Below are 26526 nucleotides of genomic sequence, written 5' to 3'. Positions count from 1 at the left end.
GTCTTTATACTGTGGTGTGACACATGTTTTAGCAGTACTTAAAATCTATTTTGACTCTGCTGGTAATTTAGTTTTTCTGTGTTTACAGTCCTACCTCCGAAACCAAAACAGCCCTGGCAATCTCTTTGATCCAGACATTTCCTAGCTTGAGAGACGACTCAAGTAGCGGCATTGTGAGTACCGCTATATTAACATTTTAGAGGAATTGATGCTAAAACAATCTATTGAACAGTGGACACAATATAACTCCTCTCCCATCACCAGAGTTCTGAGCTGTTTGATCCCCGGTGTTGTCAGACAGACGGACAGACAAAACCTGTTCAAGCCACATCTGGTGGCCACCCTGTCAAAATTTGCCTCAAGTCTTTTCATTTCTTGACAGGGAGTCTGGTACACGAAAGGAGTACCAAGCCCTCCACAGGGTTTCTGGAAGAGAGGCTTCGTAACTGCAGGAAGAAGATGAGATCCAAGAGCAGGCCACGGGGCACACCACGAAGACGGCCACAAAACCAGGAAGCTGGAGCCTGAAGGACACTCATACCAGGTAATAGTTTCAACTGAATAATTTGTTGAAGCAATAAAGCCACATAATTTAGTGATTGGTAATATCCTCATGTGTACATTTGATTTATAGATTCTGAGATAACAGACGAAAGAGCCATACAGCTCAAAGAATGGCTGAGAAACAATGTACAGCCCCTCAGCCAAGTGGAACAGCACATGCTCGACACAGCAGTGTACAGGTCAGTAGAAACGCACTGAGGACACTAGCTGCAGCACTCATCCAACGCCATTTTCCTCTGTATTTGCCTCATGGTACTCTTATCACAAAGTCATTCAAATCTAAACTAGAACTACACTTCAGGTGCCAACTTTCACCGTGTGTGCCCAGGTGGGCTCACCACTGGTGATGGCAGTGACATCACCAGGAATGCTGGTCCCTCATTGTCTGTTAATGATGACATTGCCAGAAATGCTGGTCCCTGATTGGGTTACAGGCTTAAACACTCACAGCTACTATCTACATATGCAGCCGAACACATAGCCCCTCTCAGGACCCCAAAATCACCTCTTTTTATATTTTGACTTTTTATATTTTGTAGATTGGCTCTCTCTGATACGCAGCGCTACCACTGTCTGGTCTCGGATGAATACAGCGTCGTTCAGATGTTGTTGAGATGCTTTAAAGATACCCAGAACTGCACTAGGAGAGCGCGGAAACGTGTGCGAAGCGCCGCAAATCGGCGATGCCGTTAGGTATCATTAATTTATCTGTGAAAATTTAGTTGCTTTTTCCAAACTGTATCTTGCTTCCTTATTACGTCACATGTCCCGCCTCCCCACGGCGTCTTTTGGCTAGCTGGTAGTGTCAGCCTGTCTCGGATAGATCAGAGGCAGGAACGTAGCCAACCACACCGCGGGGAGGCGGGACATGGAAGCGAGATACAGTTTGGAAAAAAGCTACTAAATTTTCACAGATAAATTAATGATACCTAACGGCATCGCCGATTTTCGGCGCTTCGCACACGTTTCCGCGCTCTCCTAGTGCAGTTCTGGGTATCTTTAAAGAATCTCAACAACATCTGAGCGACACTGTATTCGTCCGAGACCAGACAGTGGTAGCGCTGCGTATCAGAGGGAGCCAATTTACCAATATAAAATATCAAAATATAAAAAAGGTAAATACAGGAACGAAAGGAGCTACCGAACACAGTACTTGCTCGCTCTGCTGGCTTGGGTGAGAAGGCTCAAAATGTGGAACATCTATCACCAGCCATCAATAAAGTGCAACTCGTTAGCCTCCCTCAAAACTGCCATAAAAGGACACCAGTCTTACATTTTTTGTCTTATCCTTTTAACATTCTTGTTCAGTTGTACTGTTTTACTTACTGTAATTAATCGGAACCTGCGGCAGTGGCTCAGGAGGTAAGAGGCACCAGAAGGTTCCCTGTTCGATCCTGGGCTCCTCAGAGTTTCTGTGGAAGTGTCCTTGAGCAAGACACTGAACCCTAATCACTTATGATGAGCATGTTGGTGCCTTGTGTGGTTTCCTCTGCCATCGGTCAGTATATGTGAAAGTGCCTTGGATAAAGGCACTGTATAAATTCCCCATTCTTTTTGTTTCATCAAACAGGGCCATGTGTATAAGGGAGAACAGGTGGGACATCCAAGAGATCCTGAAAGAATTCCCACATCTTACCACTCCGGGCATGGTAAGTTGTGAAGGAGTATACATTTACATATGAGGCTGCATTGTTTATGATTATTATTTATTAGTATGTTAGCTGCCACATTGAATTATTTTTTTTCTCATATTTTTAGATTGCAAGACTTCTCGGTCTTGGATGGAGAGGCTGCGCCCAAACTTTTTGAGACCTGGCTGCCGCTCTTCACCAATAAGATCTTACACCTGGCAAGACGGGAGAGGAAGTTAACCTCTTCAGTTGATGGATTAACACCTGGTAATACATTATTATAGTTGTTGTTGTACATCAGACTATGTAAATGTTTCATCCCTAACCCTTTTTTACTACTAAATGACAAAATCACATAGCCTGACTGTTCATTTTACCATCTGAAAGCCCTTCCTACTGTAGCCATTGGGCATTGCCAAAGAGACAGTCTTCAGTGATTGGTTCACCCCCTGATTAATCGCAATAGTTGCAAAGCAGATGATTGTAATGCAACTAGGGGGGGCCAATACACAATATTAGCGTTAATCGTGATAAACACTCATGAAAATCGTATTGTGGAGATTTCATTTATCGTGATATCGTCCTCAGTCATGCACTGGGATCAAGTCACCTTTTATTTGACGAGCTGCATATCTGGTATCGTATAATATAGTACTTGATAGTCTTTTGTTCACTTTCTATCAAATGTCTTTGCCAATAAATAGCCGATCTACAAGCTCACAACACGTTGTGAGCTTGTAGATCTGCTATTTTTTAGCAAATGTTCCACCCCAGGATAATGTTTTTTGATTATCACGATAATATCGTAAATTGCAATTTATTTTGTCACAGTAACCATGATATGACATTTTTATATCGTCCCATCCCTACATGCAACCCTTATCTGTGGTATTATGTGTCTGGCTTACTAACCAGATTTTATTTATTCCTGGAATTGTATTTACCGCTTTAATAGCGAGATAGACGCGATCGTTGTTATGATTGATTTGGGCTGGTGCCAGTCTACAAATCAGATATGCCATTCCACATATTGATACCTAATTTTCTTCCTACAGTTTGTTTGGGGGAACTGGCTCTGAGTCAGCTACCAGCGCTGCTTCCGCCAACAGTATACAAAGTTGGCGAAAAGTAGTTCACCATACAGTCGAGGAATCCAGCATGGCCTTCATCGACCATAAGCCTGTAAGTCCCCCTGCATTGGTTTGAAGTTGAACCCAGCATCCATATGATATTCATGGGTCGGTATTATCAAAAAACGGCAGATCTACAAGCTCACAATGCTTTGCATGTGACATGTGTGTGTCGAGCTGGTAGATCGCCTATTTTTGGTGAAAAGAGATTAGGTGTAGATGGAAAATGGTAGTCCAAATGCAGATCCAACCCAGGTCCAGGCCTAACCTATAGAATAGGGCTAAATCAGAAATTAGCCTACAAAACAAATATGTTGCTACATACTGTACATGTACTGTAAGCCCCTCCCAAACAGCAAAATGTGTTCCCGGCCTGAATGGGTTAAGATGAGAACATCATGCTTGACCGCCTGTTATAGAATAATTCAGAAAATGTATTTAGTAACTATCAGTAAACACTGTAACTTGCTTACTCTTTGCTTTTCGACAATCATTTACTGGTTGATTTATCTTGTTTTTTTGTTTTGTTTTGTTTTTCCTTTCTCAGCCTGCAACAAACTTGGTGGGGTACCTCGAGGAAGCGCGGGTATCAAGGCCATACCCCCATGTCCTGTCACTGGGGAATGACATCCGCCACACATCCCAGGCTTTCGTCATCCTCTGTGAGGAGGCTTTAGAGCAGAATACCCTGCTTTGGACTGTCGATGTCTGTTTTAAGGACTACTACATTTTTGGTGTCGAATACCCTAAGCAGTGTGCTCCGGTTTGGGAATTACTACAAAATGCAGTCTATGAGATGGGCGGAGAAGAATCGAAGCCTGTCAAGTTTCTGCGTGCTTCAATACTTGCTTGCAAGTAAGTAGAGACTGTGGACTTGTGGACTTAAAACTTCTGCTGCTCATTCTTTTTTTCCCCCCTCCATTGTCAAGTTTCTGCGTGCTTCAATACTTGCTTGCAAGTAAGTAGAGACTGTGGACTTGTGGACTGAAAACCTCTGCTGCTCATGATTTTTTCCCCCCTCCAGTGTTGTTCATTGGCTCTGACAACACGGTTTGGGTCTATATTCGTTATTTTTTATTTTTTTGTCAAGTGGATTGAAGTGTATCATCCAACAAACAGAATACAGTATTAATGCAGTACTCCCTTAACCAATGATAAGTCAGCATGTATTGTCTCATCATGACTTGAGGCCTCTTATAAAGTATCTCTCCTAGCCATGTGTAAACACATTTTTGGACACTGCTCCTACACATTTTGACCTAAAATCATGCTGTGACCTGAAGGTCGCTTATCTCCCGATTAGGGGGTCTTACTTGTTTATAGTGTGGTTGTTTACTATTGATGCAGTAGCCTATAGTTCTTTTAAGGTTTTACAAGTTTTGTTGCAAATTACAAGTTGTATATTGTTTTTAATTGTTGGAGAAATAGTTTGCACTATTGTTACTTCATTGATATTGATTGAAAATAAATACTTTTCTAAGATAACAACATTTTAAAATGGTTTATTCCATATTATATTATTTTCTTGACCAAGTATAGGATTTAAAAGGTTTTGTAATTTAACAATATATGGGTATTCTATTGCAGTTAATATGAACCAGCATTTGGATGGAATATTTAATAAATGTGTGTAGTTAAAATAACCCAGAATTGTAGTTAATTTGGGCACAACATTAACCTTTCATTGGGTAGAATTGATCCAGGGCTGTAATTAATTTGACCCAGCATTTGGGTTAAATGTGTGCACAATAGTTAACCAAATCATTGGGTAGAATCGACCCAGGGCTGTAATACATTTGACCCAGCTATTGGATTAAATAATGTAACCCATCTGTTGGGTTAAAATTATCAACCCATTTTGTTGGGTCAAATTAACTACTGTTGGGTTGGTCCACTATTGATCCCCGTGTTGGGTTAAAAAATAACTCAAGTTGGGTTGTTGGTAACCCAACATTTTTTAGTGTGCAGATGTTTGACTTTCACGCGGGAGACTCGAGTTTGAATCCCGGACGTTGAATACTAGATCTGTCGAGCTGCAGTTATTGTGATGTCATAATACGTGGCCAAAAATAACAGATCTACAAGCTCAATGTGTGTGACTTAGAGGTGTTATTTTAGGCATGTAGATCTGGTATAGAGGGGGAAAAGGAGGGGATCAAGTACAGAACCCTGAGGGACTAACAGTCAGAGAGAGATGTATGGCCCCTCCCCCATGCTATATATATATATGTCACCGGATGATAGAGAAACAGGATGGTCGAGAAACGTAGCACTCGTCATGCAGCACGGGGCGGAGCGGAGCCGCTCGATTGTCCACGACATTGCAAGCGGCGCGCAGGCCAGCGGACCTTGGTCCACTCGCACCTGCGGTGTTCTGGGGCGAAGAGCGGGCCAGGGCCGGCCGCGCGAGTTACGAAGCCGTGGTGAATGCAATCGTTATATTTATGCCCAGGCCGTAAGGCCTGGGCAAGCCCACGATAAACGCCCTGTCCAAGTGACTACAATGGAGCTAATGGCTAAGCTAGGCTAAGCTAGGCTAGGCTAGGCTAGGCTAGTAAATAAAGTCGCAAATAGAGTCGCACACGAGTGACGTCAGCGCCTTCACTAGTGAATGGCTGTTGTCGCCACCTGGTGGTGATTGGTGTGTGGTGAACGACAAAACAAGCGCTCTTACATAGAACGTCCTGCGTTACCCAAACATCCGGTAACATATATATATATATATATATATATATATATATATGATTATACAGATGGTGTTACTGTACATACAGTATGCTCATGCTGATGCTGAGCACAGCTGTACATTCAGCTCATAAATCAATTCTTCTTTAGGGTAAAAAGTGTAAAGATCTCCTAGGATCTAAACTTCTGTTCTACTGTACATACTGTACAGAGCATGGAAACAAGCCTTATTCTCTGTTTGATGACGACGGCACAAACTATTTTCAGATGGGGGTCCCTGGCCCAATAGATCTGATGGGGGTCCCTGGCCCAATAGATCTGATGGGGGTCCCTGGCCCAATAGATCTGCTGCTTTGTTAAGTTACATTGAGCCTGACTGTAAAGAAGGTTTCAGAGCATAATGTCTGGAAGTGGACTTGTTTAGTATCTGTTGGTAGAATGATGGTTTGGTACAGTATGTACAGTATGTACAGTATGTACAGTATGTACAGTATGTCCATCTGTTCTTCTAGAAGAACAGAACAGAACAGAACAGAACAGCACAGCACAGTACAGCACAACATATTACAGGTACAACAGTGTCTGAAAAACAATAATGGAGTCCAGTGTGGCCAGTCCTACAGTCTGACTGCCACTGAGCATTGGTCCAGTGTGGTCAGTCCTACAGTCTGACTGCACTGAGCATTGGTCCAGTGTGGTCAGTCCTACAGTCTGACTGCACTGAGCATTGGTCCAGTGTGGCCAGTCCTACAGTCTGACTGCACTGAGCATTGGTCCAGTGTGGTCAGTCCTACAGTCTGACTGCACTGAGCATTGGTCCAGTGTGGCCAGTCCTACAGTCTGACTGCACTGAGCATTGGTCCAGTGTGGTCAGTCCTACAGTCTGACTGCACTGAGCATTGGTCCAGTGTGGCCAGTCCTACAGTCTGACTGCACTGAGCATTGGTCCAGTGTGGCCAGTCCTACAGTCTGACTGCACTGAGCATTGGTCCAGTGTGGCCAGTCCTACAGTCTGACTGCACTGAGCTTTGGTCCAGTGTGGCCAGTCCTACAGTCTGCCACTGAGCATTGGTCCAGTGTGACCAGTCCTACAGTCTGCCACTGAGCATTGGTCCAGTGTGGTCAGTCCTACAGTCTGCCACTGAGCATTGGTCCAGTGTGACCAGTCCTACAGTCTGCCTGCACTGAGCTTTGGTCCAGTGTGGCCAGTCCTACAGGCTCACTGCCACTGAGCTTAGAAATGCTTTCCCAGGAGGAGCTGGAACAGTTTATGTCTGGAGTGTCTTTTATGATCCCTTCCTCTCTGGCTGCACATCTGTTTCCATACAGTCCTTCCATACAGTCCTTCATACAGTTCCTCTGTTTCCATACAGTCCTTACAGTTCATCTGTTTCTATACAGTCCTTACAGTTCATCTGTTTCTATACAGTCCTTACAGTTCATCTGTTTCTATACAGTCCTTACAGTTCATCTGTTTCCATACAGTCCTTACAGTTCATCTGTTTCTATACAGTCCTTCATACAGTTCATCTGTTTCTATACAGTCCTTACAGTTCATCTGTTTCTATACAGTCCTTACAGTTCATCTGTTTCTATACAGTCCTTACAGTTCATCTGTTTCTATACAGTCCTTACAGTTTATCTGTTTCCATACAGTCCTTCATACAGTTCATCTGTTTCTATACAGTCCTTACAGTTTATCTGTTTCCATACAGTCCTTCATACAGTTCATCTGTTTCTATACAGTCCTTCATACAGTTCATCTGTTTCTATACAGTCCTTACAGTTCATCTGTTTCTATACAGTCCTTACAGTTCATCTGTTTCTATACAGTCCTTACAGTTCATCTGTTTCTATACAGTCCTTACAGTTCATCTGTTTCTATACAGTCCTTACAGTTCATCTGTTTCTATACAGTCCTTACAGTTCATCTGTTTCTATACAGTCCTTCATACAGTTCATCTGTTTCTATACAGTCCTTACAGTTCATCTGTTTCTATACAGTCCTTACAGTTCATCTGTTTCTATACAGTCCTTCATACAGTTCATCTGTTTCTATACAGTCCTTACAGTTTATCTGTTTCTATACAGTCCTTACAGTTCCTCTGTTTCTATACAGTCCTTACAGTTCATCTGTTTCTATACAGTCCTTACAGTTCATCTGTTTCTATACAGTCCTTACAGTTCATCTGTTTCTATACAGTCCTTACAGTTCATCTGTTTCTATACAGTCCTTACAGTTCATCTGTTTCTATACAGTCCTTACAGTTCATCTGTTTCTATACAGTCCTTACAGTTCATCTGTTTCTATACAGTCCTTACAGTTCATCTGTTTCTATACAGTCCTTACAGTTCATCTGTTTCTATACAGTCCTTAGAGGGATGAATGTTCAGATGTTCAGAGGTCAATCAATAACTAATTGATTGACATTATGCGGAGAACAATGCCACGCTATTGCCGTCCCAACCGCTTTTTTTCCTTTTTTTCTAGAGTTATTATGAGTCTGATTAATGAACATCAAACACATCCGCATTCACTGTGTGTGTGTGTGTGTGTGTGTGTGTGTGTGTGTGCGCGTGTGTGTGTGTGTGTGCGTGTGTGTGTGTGTGTGTCAGTGTGTGTGTGTGTGTGTGTGTGTGTGTGTGTGTGTGTGTGTGTGTGTGTGTGCGCGTGCATGCGTGCGTGCGTGCGTGCGTGCGTGCGTGCGTGCGTGCGTGCGTTTTTGTGAGTGTGTGCACTGTAGCATTCTAAAAGTTGTTTATTTATGCCCCTAGATGATTAAGATAATCTCATTATGAATGATGTGTTGCCATAATGGTTCAGCTCTGCAGCCAACCTGATTAAAAGTGAACCACAAGTCATTCATGAAGGCTTTAATCATCAGAAAGACAAGCCTGTCACTGAGGACACAAAGGTCAAAGGTCATCAAATATTGGGGAGGCTGTGTCTCAGGAGGAGGAGCCGGTCGCCCAGTCATCCGTGGGTCGGCGGTTCGAATCCCTCCTCCTGTCCACATGTGGACGTGTCCTTGATCAAGACACTGAACCCCACATTGATCAAGACACTGAACCCCACATTGATCAAGACACTGAACCCCACATTGATCAAGACACTGAACCCCACATTGGACAAGACACTGAACCCCACATTGATCAAGACACTGAACCCCACATTGATCAAGACACTGAACCCCACATTGATCAAGACACTGAACCCCACATTGATCAAGACACTGAACCCCACATTGATCAAGACACTGAACCCCACATTGGACAAGACACTGAACCCCACATTGATCAAGACACTGAACCCCACATTGATCAAGACACTGAACCCCACATTGATCAAGACACTGAACCCCACATTGATCAAGACACTGAACCCCACACTGCCTCCAGTGAGGGTCGGTGTCAGCTTTGCAGTGTGAATGTGGGAAGTGAGGACAGTGTATGAATGAAAAGTGCTATAAAAATGCAATCCATCAAATAAAACCTTTTCCTTTCTGAAGACGTTCTCTTTCTCTCCTATCCATTGTTAATACATTGTTAATACATCGTTAATACATTGTTAATACATCGTTAATACATCGGTAATACATCGTTAATACATCGTTAATACATTGTTAATGGAAGTTGTTTTCGGCACATCATGGATGAGTGGCTTTGATCTTTGATCTTTGACATTTTCAGAATGCGTCGCTCGACATCTCTAAAGAACTGCTGTCAAATTCATAAGGCTCACAGAACACCTTATTCACTCATAACTTATGAATGAATGACATGTCTGTGAGCCTTATGATTCATAAGGCTCACGGTCACCTTATTCACTCATAACTTATGAATGCATAAGGTGTCTGTGAGCCTTATGATTCATAAGGCTCACAGAACACCTTATTCATTCATAACTTATGAATGCATAAGGTGTCTGTGAGCCTTATGATTCATAAGGCTCACAGTCACCTTATTCACTCATAACTTATGAATGAATGACATGTCTGTGAGCCTTATGAACACCTTATTCACTCATAACTTATGAATGAATGACATGTCTGTGAGCCTTATGATTCATAAGGCTCACAGAACACCTTATTCACTCATAACTTATGAATGAATGACATGTCTGTGAGCCTTATGATTCATAAGCCTCACAGTCACCTTATTCATGCATAAGGCTCATAGCAGGGGTCAGCAATACGTCCATACATGGGCAGAGACGACTCCTCATCCATATTTCAGAGGTAGTTTTTTTACCCACAGAGATAATGTTGTTATTTTGATCATAAGACGTTTCTCTACAGGCTGAGAGCTCAGAGCTGTGATGGTCATTTAGGGGTCTTCAACGTTTTCAGGCCAAGGACCCCTTAGTTGAGAGAGAGATGAAGCAGGGACCCCCACAACCTTTCCATAGGCTATATTGTTGCATCATTTGACAGCACAATAATCAGAGTATTTTGGATTCATGTCAACTTGTGTTTTCAGATATTTAACCACTTGAACCGTCATTACTTAATAAACTGGACCTTTCACTCTGTACTTAGTCTGCTCTTTTTCCCCTCTACACCACCTCTTTCGCGCTGCGTGGCGTTTTGAGCTTGTAGATCAGCTATTTTCGGCAAAAGTTCTCAGAATATGGACATTTGGGATCAAGCGGTTAATAGTTTCTATCACACAAATATTTGGAGGACCCCCTGTAGTAACTCTGAGGACCCCTTAGGGGTCCCGGACCCCCTGTTGAAGACCCCTGGTTTACTGTATATATGATGGTCATTTAGGGTTGAGTGTTAGCCTGCTCATTCTGTACTGTGTGTCTGTATGTCTGTATTTACTGTATATACTGTATATAGTACTACTGTATACAGTATATACTGTACATACTGTACATACTCTATGTCCGTGGCAAAAATAGATTTTAGACAAAGATGTCCACCAGCAGCTCCTGCATGGTGGTGACCTCTGCTGCTCACACAGAGATGAGATGAATTCACTGCTGTGTCCCTTAATCTCATTATAACATTATAACATTATAACATAACATAACATAACATTATGACATAACATAATATTATAACATAGCATAACATTATAACTCTGCTGCTCACACAGAGATGAGATGAATTCACTGCTGTGTCCCTAACCCTGTCTCATTATAACATTATAACATAACATAATATTATAACATAACATAACATAACATTATAACATAACATAATATTATAACATAACATAACATAACATTATAACATAACATAATATTATAACATAACATAACATTATAACTCCGCTGCTCACACAGAGATGAGATGAATTCACTGCTCACACAGAGAAGGTGATTAACTTTAGACTTCCTAAAGTCAACCATGATTTCCTTGGTCTTACTGACATTTAGAGTAAACTAGAATAAACAGAAGGGCAGAGGGACAGCATCTCTAGAAGGACAGAGGGACAGTGTCTCTAGAAGGACAGAGGGACAGTGTCTCTAGAAGGACAGAGGGACAGTGTCTCTAGAAGGACAGAGGGACAGTGTCTCTAGAAGGACAGAGGGACAGTGTCTCTAGAAGGACAGAGGGACAGTGTCTCTAGAAGGACAGAGGGACAGTGTCTCTAGAAGGACAGAGGGACAGCGTCTCTAGAAGGACAGAGGGACAGCGTCTCTAGAAGGACAGAGGGACAGCGTCTCTAGAAGGACAGAGGGACAGCGTCTCTAGAAGGACAGAGGGACAGTGTCTCTAGAAGGACAGAGGGACAGCGTCTCTAGAAGGACAGAGGGACAGTGTCTCTAGAAGGACAGAGGGACAGCGTCTCTAGAAGGACAGAGGAGGACAGAGGGACAGTGTCTCTAGAAGGACAGAGGGACAGTGTCTCTAGAAGGACAGAGGGACAGTGTCTCTAGAAGGACAGAGGGACAGTGTCTCTAGAAGGACAGAGGGACAGTGTCTCTAGAAGGACAGAGGGACAGTGTCTCTAGAAGGACAGAGGGACAGTGTCTCATTTAAACAGAAGGACAGAGGGACAGTATCTCTGTGTCTCATTTAGGAATACGACGATAAGCGATAAAAAAACACTCCCGATAATCGTATCGCGGAGATTCAATTTATTGTGAAATCGTCCTCCGTCATGCACTGGGATCAATTCACCTTTTATTTGCCGAGCTGCATTTCCGGTACCATTTAAACCCTCTATAATTGGTAAAAGCTACTTATATTATACGTACTTGATACAGTCTTTTCTTTTCACTCTCTATCAAACGTCTTGTTAAAAAAAAAGAAGAAAAAAACAGATCTACAAGCTCACAACACGTCACAACGTGAGCTTGTAGATCTGCTACATGTTCCGCCCCAGGATAATGCATTTTGATTATGGCGATAACATCGTAAATCACCATTTCTTTAGTCACAATAAACGTGATATGAAATATTTAAACGGTGCCGTCCATCCATAGTCTCATTATGACATCATTATGACATCATTATGACATCATTATGACAGCAGGTTGTCTGCAGATAAGTCTGCTTTAGTCTGACTGTGGATTTACTCTACCTTCATACACACATACACACACACGCACGCACGCACGCACACACGCACGCACGCATGCACGCACGCACGCACGCACGCACACACGCACGCACGCATGCATGCACGCACACACTCAGCACAATATACACAAAGCAACAACACACATAATCCAGAGTTATAAAAACTCATATTAAACATTGACAGAAGCTGCTGCTTATTAAAATCAATATGTTTTCTCCTCCCAGAAGGACATACAGTAAACTGCCCAGTTTATCAGTTTATCACATCCACTTCACAGGCTTTGGAAGAAAATACACTTCTAGTGGAGATCAGTGCTTTTCTGGGGGTCCAGGGACCCCCTGGAGTCCTTGAGGAGGACCCTTATACAGTATGTCTGTACTGTAACTCTGAGAGGGTACAAATGGAACCAAATGGACCCTTACAGCTCTGTAACTCTGAGAGTGTACAAATGGAACCAAATGGACCCTTACAGCTCTGTGACTCTGAGAGTGTACAAATGGAACCAAATGGACCCTTACAGCTCTGTAACTCTGAGAGTGTACAAATGCAACCAAATGGACCCTTACAGCTCTGTAACTCTGAGAGTGTACAAATGGAACCAAATGGACCCTTACAGCTCTGTGACTCTGAGAGGGTACAAATGGAACCAAATGGACCCTTACGGCTCTGTAACTCTGAGAGTGTACAAATGGAACCAAATGGACCCTTACGGCTCTGTAACTCTGAGAGTGTACAAATGGAACCAAATGGACCCTGAAGGTTTTGCCTGTGGATATCCTGCATGGTGTGAAAGACACCCAAACCCCCACGTTTATCTTACAATAATTACCAAGACTCTAAAGGTGATTGTAACGCCAGGTGTTGTGAGCTTGTAGATCACCTATTTCTTATATTATTTGACCATATGGCCAATGTTTGACCAGTTTTTATAGTATAGTTTGTTGATTACTATCGATGAAAAAGAAATGCAATTGTAAATTGCAAGTGTGGTTGCCGTGACTACATTCTGCAGCGTGCTAAGTGTCATGTGAAGCTCAACCAATCATCCAGCTAGCACCCCTCCCCCATTGAACTCATTGGACTTACTCTATCATGGTGATGTCACCGAGAATGCTGTTTCCTGATTGGCTAAAAGTTTATCCAGGAAATGAATGTGAAGAAAGCTACAATAGAACTATAGTGTGTTGCCCTCGGCAACCACACTAATAAAGTTAACTTTATTTGTATAACTAGAGGTTTGCGCCTGCTCCTCATTTAAAAGATTCTCTGTATTGGTGATATGAGCTTCATCTGAGAAGTCATCTGGGGACCCCTGAGGGGGTCCCAACCAACAGGTTGAGAACCACGGGTCTAGTCAGTGTGATTGACAGGAGAGATGATCAGAGGAGCAGAGTTTCTACCACCAGCATTAAGACATGGACAGAAGTATGGGTAGAGTTTCTCAGTGAAGGTGCAGCCAGTGAAAGAGTAAAGGTGAACTCTGGCCTCCACATCATAAAAAGGAGACCAGACCCTCCTCATAATCCACAAACACTCCCACTTTCTGGAGCTCCTCTCTTACAGGGAGGAGGACATCAGGGTCAGTTTTAGCCTTGAACTCATTTCCATTCCTCAACCATATAGACCAGAAACCATTGTTGGGTCTCAGATGGATGTTTCCCTTCCTGTTGATGGACTCTGGCCACTCCTACATCCCAGTCAGTCTTCCCTCCAACCTGAACCTCATAGTAAAACCTTCCTGAGGAGAAGCTTTGTTTTCCTAGGACACAAGGATAATAATAAGAGAATCTCTCTTTTTTGTTTGGGAGATTGTTCCTTACGTTTCCACAATGCACTTGTTTTCCATCCTCAGACAGGATGAGTCTGGGATTTGCTGTATCAGGGTTCAGAGTCACATCCACCTCATATTGCTGGATCCTCCTCAGCTCAACATCACACAGCTTCTTCTCCATCTCTTGACTGAGTGTCTTCTCCAGCTGAGCCACAGCTGTCCTCAAAGCTGTCTCCACACATGAAGACAGTTGGATATTGACCTTTGTCCAGTCCTTGAAGGGTGGAGGGGAGTTGATGGATGTGAAGTTCTGGAGGAGGTGGAGGTCTTCAGTGTGTGAGAGCTGCTTCAGCTCAGAGCTTCTCTTCTCCAACTGGGTGATTTCCTGTTGCAGATCTTTGATGAAGCCTTCAGCCTGTTTCTCTGCTGTTTTCTGCTTCTCTTCAATCACACCAATGAGCTCAGCCTGGCTTCTCTGAATACAGCTGATCAGAGCAGTGAAGACCTGCACACTGACCTCCATCTCTGTGTCTGCATCCTTCTTGCTGAGCTCTACTGAGTGTTGGACCTCCTGAATCTTCACGTGTCTGTCCTGGATCATCTGCTGGATTTCAGCCTCAGTCTTTCTGTCATATTCTTCTTTCAGCTTCTGACTCCAGAACTGTTGGACCGTCTCAGATGTTGCAGGTCTCATGTTGAAGGTTTCTCTATAAGGTCCTATAAGAACCACTGGTCAATAAGGTCCTATAAGAACCACTGTTCAATAAGGTCATATAAGAACCACTGTTCAATAAGGTCCTATAAGAACCACTGGTCAATAAGGTCCTATAAGAACCACTGGTCAATAAGGTCCTATAAGAACCACTGTTCAATAAGGTCCTTTAAGAACCACACGTCTGGTTCTTCTGAAGACTCTCTTGGAGGCTCAAAGACTCTTCCTTTAGGTGCTGACCAATAAGGTTTGTTGTTCTACAGTATATTTAGAAGGGCCAATAGGCTTGTTCTATATTTAGAAGGTCTAATAACGGTTGTTGTTTTATCGTACTACCTCTTGGACTGTGTGTGGTCAGGTTTTACACCAGCAATGATCCTATAGAGTTACATCATCACTATGATGTCATCCTATAGAGTTACATCATCACTATGATGTCATCCTATAGAGTTACATCATCACTATGATGTCATCCTATAGAGTTGCATCATCACTATGATGTCATCCTATAGAGTTACAACATCTCTATGAGGTCATCCTTATAGAGAATACAGAATACCATCACTTTGAGGTCACTATGATGTCATCCATATAGAGTTGTCCATCTTGCCAGTCATTCCCAGGCACCAGCAGGGGTCACTGTGGTACATGTCCTGTAGGGGTCACTGTGGTACATGTCCTGTAGGGGTCACTGTGGTACATGTCCTGTAGGGGTAGCTGTGGTACATGTCCTGTAGGGGTAGCTGTGGTACATGTCCTGTAGGGGTAGCTGTGGTACATGTCCTGTAGGGGTAGCTGTGGTACATGTCCTCTAGGGGTCACTGTGGTACATGTCCTGTAGGGGTCACTGTGGTACATGTCCTGTAGGGGTAGCTGTGGTACATGTCCTGTAGGGGTAGCTGTGGTACATGTCCTGTAGGGGTAGCTGTGGTACATGTCCTGTAGGGGTAGCTGTGGTACATGTCCTGTAGGGGTAGCTGTGGTACATGTCCTCTAGGGGTCACTGTGGTACATGTCCTCTAGGGGTCACTGTGGTACATGTCCTGTAGGGGTAGCTGTGGTACATGTCCTGTAGGGGTAGCTGTGGTACATATCCTCTAGGGGTCACTGTGGTACATGTCCTCTAGGGGTCACTGTGGTACATGTCCTGTAGGGGTAGCTGTGGTACATGTCCTGTAGGGGTAGCTGTGGTACATGTCCTCTAGGGGTCACTGTGGTACATGTCCTTTAGGGGTCACTGTGGTACATGTCCTCTAGGGGTCACTGTGGTACATGTCCTCTAGGGGTCACTGTGGTACATGTCCTGTAGGGGTAGCTGTGGTACATGTCCTGTAGGGGTCACTGTGGTACATGTCCTCTAGGGGTCACTGTGGTATATGTCCTGTAGGGGTCACTGTGGTACATGTCCTGTAGGGGTCTCTGTGGTACATGTCCTGTAGGGGTCACTGTGGTACATGTCCTGTAGGGGTCACTGTGGTACATGTCCTCTAGGGGTCACTGTGGTACATGTCCTCTAGGGGTCACTGTGGTACATGTCCTGTAGGGGTAGCTGTGGTACATGTCCTGTAGGGGTCACTGTGGTACATGTCCTCTAGGGGTCACTGTGGTACATGTCCTCTAGGGGTCACTGTGGTACATGTCCTCTAGGGGTCACTGTGGTACATGTCCTGTAGGGGTCACTGTGGTACATGTCCTCTAGGGGTCACTGTGGTACATGTCCTGTAGGGGTCACTGTGGTACATGTCCTCTAGGGGTCACTGTGGTACATGTCCTCTAGGGGTCACTGTGGTACATGTCCTGTAGGGGTCACTGTGGTACATGTCCTGTAGGGGTCTCTGTGGTACATGTCCTGTAGGGGTCACTGTGGTACATGTTCTCTCTTGCAGGGCCTCTGTGATATTAAATACATCATAAAATGTCATATTGTTTAATAAATAGTTAATTTAAATGTCAAATCCGTTACCAAAACAGACTCCTGAGCTCTCAGTCCTCCTGCATTAGACAAGGTTTGAGTCTTCAGTCACCAACATCCCCCCCCCCCTTCTTCCCAATTTAGTCATTATGCCACTGAATCCCCCCCTCCACACACACACACACACACACACACACACACACACACACACACACACACACACACACACACACACACACACTGTAATGCCCCTGCAATAACTATAATTTAATTTATGGCTATGGCTATATGGTATATATATATATATATATATATATATATATATATATATATATATATATATATATATATATATATATATATAAATATATAATCATACTGTTTACAGTATGTATCATGTATATATCATATTGTTTATAGTATGTTTACAGTATGTATCATATTAGTATGTATCATATTGTTTATAGTATGTTTATAGTATGTATCATATTGTTTACAGGATGTTTACAGTATGTATCATATTAGTATACATCATATAGTATATATCATATTGTTTACAGTATGTATCATATTGTTTACAGTATGTTTACAGTATGTTTACAGTATGTATCATATTGTTTACAGTATATATCATAAAGTATATATCATATTATTTACAGTATATATCATATTGTCTACAGGATCCACCCCAGTCCGTCCCACGGCTCAGGCGTGTCCTCCTCCAGCTCCAAGCAGGGAAAACCTTCTCTCAGAAGGATCCACGGCCGCATCCAGGGACGCATCCTACGCTCCAAGAGTCTGGACAGCATCGATCTGCTGGAGTCACATGTGAGTAACCATGACAACCGTCTGTTGATGATACACAGTAACCATGACAACCAGTACATAGACCTGCTGGAGTCTCATGTAGGTAACCATGACAACTAGTACATAGACCTGCCAGTCTCATGTAGGTAACCATGACAACAGGTACATAGACCTGCCAGAGTCTCGTAGGTAACCATGACAACTAGTACATAGACCTGCCAGAGTCTCATGTAGGTAACCATGACAACTAGTACATAGACCTGCTGGAGTCTCATGTAGGTAACCATGACAACTAGTACATAGACCTGCCAGTTCATGTAGGTAACCATGACAACTAGTACATAGACCTGCCAGAGTCTCATGAAGGTAACCATGACAACTAGTACATAGACATGCCAGTCTCATGTAGGTAACCATGACAACTAGTACATAGACCTGCTGGAGTCTCATGTAGGTAACCATGACAACTAGTGCATAGACCTGCCAGAGTCTCATGTAGGTAACCATGACAACTAGTACATAGACATGCCAGTCTCATGTAGGTAACCATGACAACAGGTACATAGACCTGCCAGAGTCTCATGTAGGTAACCATGACAACTAGTACATAGACCTGCCAGAGTCTCATGTAGGTAACCATGACAACTAGTACATAGACCTGCCAGAGTCTCATGTAGGTAACCATGACAAACAGTAATAACCATGTCGGTGTCATTCTTTGTTAAAGACCGTAGCCCAATCAGGGGCCAGCATCTCTGGTAACGTCATCATTAACAGCCAATGAGGGACCAGCATTCCTGCTGGTGCCAGTGGTGATGTCACTGGCATTGGGGCGGCATAGCTGAGTCCCTGGTTGTCCCAGGTTCCATTCCATAGCTGAATGGTTAGGGAGCCCGCCTGGGGAACCAGAGCCCCTGGTTGTCCCAGGTTCCATTCCATAGCTGAATGGTTAGGGAGCCCGCCTGGGGAACCAGAGCCCCTGGTTGTCCCAGGTTCCATTCCATAGCTGAATGGTTAGGGAGCCCGCCTGGGGAACCAGAGCCCCTGGTTGTCCCAGGTTCCATTCCATAGCTGAATGGTTAGGGAGCCCGCCTGGGGAACCAGAGCCCCTGGTTGTCCCAGGTTCCATTCCATAGCTGAATGGTTAGGGAGCCCGTCTGGGGAACCAGAGCCCCTGGTTGTCCCAGGTTCCATTCCATAGCTGAATGGTTAGGGAGCCGCCTGGGGAACCAGAGTCCCTGGTTGTCCCAGGTTCCATTCCATAGCTGAATGGTTAGGGAGCCGCCTGGGGAACCAGAGCCCCTGGTTGTCCCAGGTTCCATTCCAGGCCAGGGTAGCAATGTGGATGTGTGTCCCTGAGCAAGACTCTTAATCCCTAATTGCTCACGTGCTCCTTGTGGGCAGCGAATCAGCTGGGTCGGGCTGAAAATACTGAATTTCCCTCAAGGGAGGAAATAGGTATCTATTATTATTATCTATTATCGCCGGCAAGATTCCAGTGGCGAGCGCACCTCATGGCGTGCCTCTTGATCAGCGTCTAGCAGACGCAGCGCAGAGCGCCGAGCCGCTGTGGTGTCACCGATAGCAGCCGAGTAGCATCGTCATATATGAACAAGGTGCGGGAACTTTGCACTAATTCATTCATTCATTCATTAGAGCTTATATTTTCAGTAGAGGGTTGGTCTGAGCTTTCCCAGAGTTCTGGACAGTTTGATCATTTGATCATCAGTTTTCGTTATAGGTTACCTTACCAAGTTTGAAAACAGACAGTGTTTATGAAAAGGTTTACTACTTACTTTCTTACCTTAAAAGCTTTACTAAGGTGTTAAGTTTGCCCAAAACCTCATTGAATTCCGTTCAGTTCCGGGTAAGGTACCGTCGGACAAGGTGTGCTACAGAGGTGCCGCGGATTGATCGCCGGCAGGAAAATGCACTCGCTCTCCCTCCCCCTGGCCTTGATTAAAACATGAAATGTGAAATGGATTTGCTGAATTATGTTGGATGGATTTGCCGGATGCATTTGGTTGATTGTCAGATTACTGTAGATTATTTGCCATGGAAAGACTTTATTTTCAGGTTGCATAGGAGAAGGTATTCACTGGTACAAGGTCAACTAAGGATATCCAAGAAAGCGTTTCGGTTTATTTACACAGGAAACCTTTGGTATCTCATATAACATTGAATGATATACAGACAGAACACAGTACTATGCAGAGAACATCATCAATAGAAAGGAGGCAAAACAATGGCGTAAAACAAAAGCTGTGGCTGTGGGTGAAAGAGAGAGAATGAGAGAGAGAGAAAGAGAGTGAGAGTGAGAGAGGTGTTCTCTACTCTACTCCACACTCTGCTTGTTCTCCCAGGGACCCCCTGGTGGGGGTCAAGGGGAGTGCAGGGACCCCCTGGAGGGATGCTGCAGTGTTTCACCTGTGATGTCAGTGTACAGCAGTGCTTCTCAACCTTTTTAGGCCGTGGACCCCCAAAATAATGGTATTTTAACTGGGGACCCCCAAAATAATGGTATTTTAACTGGGGACTCTTCCACACTAACTCTGGGGGAGCCCGGGATCGAACTGGGAAGCCTTCGGGAACCCTCTGTGTTCTAATGCCGGTTCCTCTACCCCTGAGCCAATGCCGCCCCTGTAGTTGTAGGCTTCAATCAGGCTTTGAAGGCCAGCATCAATGCTCTGTGTAGTGTGTTGTGTTGTGTAGTGTGTTGTACTCTGTTGTGTAGTGTGTTGTACTCTGTTGTGTAGTGTGTTGTGTTGTGTAGTGTGTTGTACTCTGTTGTGTTGTGTGTTGTGTTCTGTACTGTGTTGTGTAGTGTGTTGTACTCTGTTGTGTAGTGTGTTGTGTTGTGTAGTGTGTTGTGCTCTGTTGTGTTGTGTGTTGTGTTGTGTAGTGTGTTGTACTCTGTTGTGTTGTGTGTTGTGTTCTGTACTGTGTTTGCAGGGGTCCTCAAATACAAATCTTGAAGGTCCACAAATATTTTTTTGAAACAGGTCCGGGTCCGGGGAAAAATAAATTATATATATATATATATATATATATATATATATATATATATATATATATATAAGCCTATATATATATATATATATATATATATATATCCCTTTCATACATTATTTTACATTGGCTAATGTTTTTTTTAGTTGTTTGTTGATGCAGTAATGGTCTTTTTCTGTTTCTTTCTTTATTAAAAGGGTGTTAAGTCCTTAATTATGACTTTACTTTCATCTGGCCTGGGGACAAGTTGACTCATTTGACTAAAGAGTAACAACCCGTTGAAGGGAGAACAGAATGTAATAAATCAAGGTGGAGCAGAGATATTTATTTTACGAAAATTATTCGTTTGCGCTAGTGTTTGTTTCTTTTAGCAAACTGGGATAATCTTCGAATGATTTATGCTTGTGTCGCAACGTGAATATCGATCCTGAAAACAAGGTGTCGCGCGTCGGAGACGATGCGTGGAGAGAGCCTCCCCACTCCGAGTAATGCGTGTGGCTCGCTTTGCTGCATGGCTCGCTGGCTGCATATCCAAGAGAGGCAGCCAGCTGTGGCTGCAGTGTGGCACCTCGCGAAAACTCTCTGCAGAGAAGATTAGAATCCTCATCCTGCAAACGTATTCACGTTGATGTTGTGCTTGTGCGCGAATGAAACCCACTGATTTATAACTAGCTTACAGCCTGCAGCTAATCGCTGCTGCTGCGTGCTGCCCGCTTCGAAAACTTCCGCACTCCGCAGTGAAATGAACAGAGGCGGTGGTAACAGCTTATCAGCACGTCATTGTCATAGAGATGACAACCCATAATAGTTTATGCCCCGGCATCAGCCAATCAGCGTGCCGTTCTCTCTCTCTCTCGCACACAGACTTCAGAGCGCATGCAATGAAATGAATGAATACAAGGAGAAGTGGAAACAAAACGTGGAGTTTTTTTTTTTTTTTTATATATAATTCGTCCTGGGTCCGGTCGGCGGTGCCTCGCGGTCCGGACGTGGACCGCGGTCCGCCTATTGAGGACCCCTGTGTAGTGTGTTGTACTCTGTTGTGTAGTGTGTTGTGTTGTGTAGTGTGTTGTGCTCTGTTGTGTTGTGTGTTGTGTTGTGTAGTGTGTTGTACTCTGTTGTGTTGTGTGTTGTGTTGTGTAGTGTGTTGTGCTCTGTTGTGTTGTGTGTTGTGTTGTGTAGTGTGTTGTACTCTGTTGTGTTGTGTGTTGTGTTCTGTACTGTGTTGTGTAGTGTGTTGTACTGTGTTGTGTAGTGTGTTAGACTCTGTTGTGTAGTGTGTAGTGTTGTGTAGTGTGTTGTGCTCTGTTGTGTAGTGTGTTGTGCTCTGTTGTGTAGTGTGTTGTGTTGTGTAGTGTGTTGTGCTCTGTTGTGTAGTGTCTTGTACTCTGTTGTGTAGTGTGTTGTACTGTGTTGTGTAGTGTGTTGTGTTGTGTAGTGTGTTGTACTCTGTTGTGTAGTGTGTAGTGTTGTTGCGACCGTCAGGGAGCAGTTTACTATGAAAACCTCCACCGGCCGTCCGTCCGTCCGTCCGTCCGTCCGTCGGTCACACGTCACACGTCACACCTTTGCCCTGCTCATATCTCCGCATCAGTATGACATCACACCACATGTGTACACAAACCTTTGTGTACGTTGCTGTGGCAACAGTCTGTTGTTGCTGGTCTGTTAGTGTACGTTAGCATTAGCAACCACCTTAGCAACCATGGTTTTACCCTAGCAACCAACTGTTTACCCTAGCAACCAACTGTTTACCATAGCAACCATGTTTTTACCCTAGCAACCAACTGTTTACCATAGCAACCAGATACGCAGAGCAGGGATCTCCATATATGGGCATAAACAGGTGACATCACACTGATGTCAGATACTCAGAGCAGGGATTTCTCCATAATATATGGGCATAAAAGGGATTCTGTTAGGGATCTCCATATATGGGCATAAAAGGGATTCTGTTAGGGATCTCCATATATGGGCATAAAAGGGATTCTGTTAGGGATCTCCATATATGGGCATACAAGGGATTCTGTTAGGGATCTCCATATATGGGCATAAAAGGGATTCTGTTAGGGATCTCCATATATGGGCATAAAAGGGATTCTGTTAGGGATCTCCATATATGGGCATAAAAGGGATTCTGTTAGGGATCTCCATATATGGGCATAAAAGGGATTCTGTTAGGGATCTCCATATATGGGCATAAAAGGGATTCTGTTAGCTGTTAGTGATCTCCATATATGGGCATAAAAGGGATGCTGTTAGGGATCTCCATATATGGGCATAAAAGGGATTCTGTTAGGGATCTCCATATATGGGCATGAAAGGGATTCTGTTAGGGATCTCCATATATGGGCATAAAAGGGATTGTATCCCAGATGATGCCCTGTTAGGAGATCCACACTAACAGAATCCATATATGGTCCTACCGACAGCTGCTATAAGCCAACCCTGGCGATAAGGTCTGAGTCGAAGAAATGCTTCTTTCCTGGCAAGAATTGCCCCTTTATACTGTAGGGCTCGTTTGTGTATTGTATGACATCACGCCACATCATCGGCTGAGGACTGTGTGATGTCATCATATCTCCATATATGGAGACATAAGTTGCTCATGCCCAAATATGGGCTGGTGAGGTCAGACTTAGTGTGATGCGTAGGTTATCTCCATATATGGAGATTCAACTTCAATGAGTAACCATGGCAAACTGTCAACTGCCCGTATGTCTTGATAATTGGTAAAACAAACGTTTGGCCTATTTGTGGAGATGTGCTCTGTGCGGGCAGCAACCCGCAGCCTGCCCAGACCCTCAGGCCCCTCCCTTCTGTTGGGACGTCCAGTGACCTGACAGTTAGCCTCCTTAGCCAGCAGGCCGAGACGCTGCGCTCACATAAGGGGCCGTCAACGCATTCTGCTTCTGTTCTGTGCTCAGCCTCTGTTTTCAATATAAATGGGAGCAGCATATATATATATATATATATATATATATATATATATATATATATCACAGATCGCGTTAGACCGGTAATTGCCGGTTTTGACCGTTTTTTTATGGCCAAGACCGGAAAATAAAATTCCTCCCGGACATTCTGAACGATTGAAAAACCAATGGTCATTTATCATTATCGCCGTCTGCTCCTCATGCGCAGGCTGCCTCTATCTCTCTCTCTCTCTCTCCCTCTCGCTCTCTCTCTCTCTCTCTCTCTCTCTCTCTCGCTCGCTCGCTCGCTCGCCCGTCCGCTCTCCCTCTCTCTCTCTCTCTCTCTCTCGCTCACTCGCTCGCTCATTTCAGTGTCAGTTTGCGACACGCACTGCATGTAAAGCCATGGGAATTAAGGAATGCACGCACGGTCAGCAATCAACCCATATGAACAAACATTATACACTTGTTTGAAGTTCTTTATGAGGAGATGGAGTGGAGACAGTAGGAAGAGCCTTTTCAACTCTCCTAAAGTTGCATAACATGCGCACGGACGCACTGTCTGTCTGTGTCACCACTCGACAGTGAGTATTGGATTCATTGCTGGTCAGATCAGATGAATCTATCAACCTTTCCTTATGAAGCAAATGCTATTTTTCAATATTCTTAAGTCAAGACATGGTATTGTAGGCCTACTGTTGGCATGAAAGATGATGACAGAAATACCTTGTTGTGAAAGCAGTGTGCCACATGCAGACAGCCTGCGCAATTAGTCCAATAATTAATTCCCTTATGCGAGATTGAAGCGTTTTTTTTTTTCTTTCTTTCTTTTTAGCCTACTTTTTCATTCAATTCGTTTTCAGTCCCAACTATGCAGTGAGTAGGCCTAATAGACTACTTTAACTGTTGCTATTGGCTGTTTGTACACCTGCTTCTAGTAATTTATGCATTAAAATGATTATGTCCGGTATTTTCTTCAGATGTCCGGTAAATTTTTATCATGCCGGTCACGGTGACCGGCTGTTAAAAATCCTAGCGCGACCTCTGATATATATATATATATACACACTATGCTCAATAGTTTTAAATGGGAGCAGCATCCAATCCTAATAATAAACAACCGAATGTCTGTCTGTCTGATATGCACACATGCTGACATCACTGACACTAAACAGTGCCCATATTTGGTGCTCCATTTGGAAGGGCCGAGGACTAGTACACGTATATTTATGTATATATGTGACTAGGTCTGGTACTTTGTTCCTTATGTCTGCATTGGTAATTTTTCTTTTTCGTACAGATTATCCAAGTACAGAATCTAAGCTTTCATATGATGTATCATTTGTTGAAATTGGAGCATATTTGAAGAAGTTATGGACATTTTAAACTTGTTACACTATAAAACCCAAAGTGCTTAAAAAGCCATTTGAATGCAAGGAACATTTTGACACCTCTAGGTAGCCAGAAGTGGGTGTGACAATGGGAGGGACAATAGGTACTTACCTACACCCCTAAATCACACCCCCCCCCAGTCAAACCACACCCACAGTGGTATAGCTGTCAACTTCAAATTTACTTTTATTCCAATACAATTATTTAAAACTTCTATTTAGTAGTAGACCTGTGGTAATATATTGTGCTATAGTGCTTGCAGCCATGTCAGAAATAGTGGCCAGTGGTCTTTTCTACCTCCTCCCCTCCTTATATGCTCTTCCTGTCATTTTCTTCTTTTTGTAGTTTTTATTTTTCACTAAAATAGTGTATTACAAAAGAAAACGTTTTTACAGTGTAAAAAAAGTCTATTACAAAAGAAAGTGTTTACAGTGTACTCTTTAACGTCGGCTACGAAGCTTGCGGAGCATCTGCTGGAGCATCTGCTGTACACAGCTAAAGCAGAAGCACGGTCTTCTACAGTTTGGATTTACACGTTTTCTTTCTTGGGAGCATTAGCAACACAGAGCACATTTGCAGCCCGTTTTGTTGTAAGAACGTGGGAAGCGGCGGGCGGGCTTGCAAAACACACTTTTTAGGGCACTCTAGCTCGGACACAGAACGGAGAAACTTGTCCGTTCATGGGCTGCAGTGAGCTTGAGTAACAACTGAACTATAAAGCTGACGCCTCATTATCAAAACTAGCGCAAATGTAACGCTCTCTGTGTTAACGGCGACTGCTTCTCATAATAAACAGCCAGCGCTAGCGCGAAGCTAACGCTATAGCGTATCTCGCAGCTCGGCCACTCGTCTGTAGTAAAACATAAAGCCCCGCCGTTCTCGAACGCTTCTTGCCTTTTGTGAACATTATATCCAAAAAGTAAAGGTCATATGCCGGTCTCTCATCTGCTTACTTCATAAGCGTGGAAGAAAATCGAAGCAGCTTGTTGAAATAAAGTTTATATCGCTCATTTTGTCAGCCGGTCCTTTGTTTTTAGACACGCTACCTCCCCTGGTCACGTGGTATAGACACAACGAATAATAGAGGGGAAAATAATGCACCGGCTGACAAAATGGGCGATATAAACTCTTTATTTCAACACGCTGATTGGATTTTCTTCCACGCTTGAAAAGTAAACAGTTGAGAGAAGTGTATAGGACCTTTACTTTTTGGACAGAATGTTCACAAAAGGTAAGAAGCGTTCGTGAGCGGCGGGGCTTTATTTTTTACCACAGACGAGAGGCTGAGATGTGAGATACACTGTATAGCGTTAGCTTCCCACTAGCGCCGGCTGTTCCATTACGAGAAGCCATCATCGCCGCGTCTTTCTTTGTGTGCCCGAGAGCGACTCAGAGAGTCAGATCACGACGTATAAATCAAAAAATAAATCCTTCCAGAATACTGTCTTCTGCAAACCAATA

At 43.7% G+C, this 26526-nt stretch overlaps 1 protein-coding gene and 1 long non-coding RNA gene across 2 annotated transcripts in view; both read left to right on the top strand.

Annotated features, from left to right (window-relative positions):
* The window catches only part of LOC308294639, a 4335-nt gene extending 1522 nt beyond the window's left edge, over positions 1-2813 (top strand). Inside the window, exons 2-6 of the long non-coding RNA XR_013962528.1 lie at positions 89-173; positions 383-544; positions 635-743; positions 2135-2213; positions 2323-2813. This is a non-coding gene — a long non-coding RNA (uncharacterized lncRNA). The remainder of the gene's footprint in view (positions 1-88; positions 174-382; positions 545-634; positions 744-2134; positions 2214-2322) is intronic.
* tjp1b (tight junction protein 1b) overlaps positions 1-26526 on the top strand; it is a gene marked incomplete at both ends in the record, with an annotated part of 186756 nt that overhangs the window by 27456 nt on the left and 132774 nt on the right. Inside the window, one exon of the mRNA XM_080736219.1 lies at positions 17623-17770. Coding sequence (XP_080592345.1) covers positions 17623-17770 — 148 coding nt within the window. The remainder of the gene's footprint in view (positions 1-17622; positions 17771-26526) is intronic.

Source organism: Nannobrachium achirus (assembly GCF_963921795.1).
Source record: "Nannobrachium achirus genome assembly, chromosome: 11".
Lineage (NCBI taxonomy): Eukaryota > Metazoa > Chordata > Actinopteri > Myctophiformes > Myctophidae > Nannobrachium > Nannobrachium achirus.
This window is presented reverse-complemented; position numbering and strand designations above follow the sequence as displayed.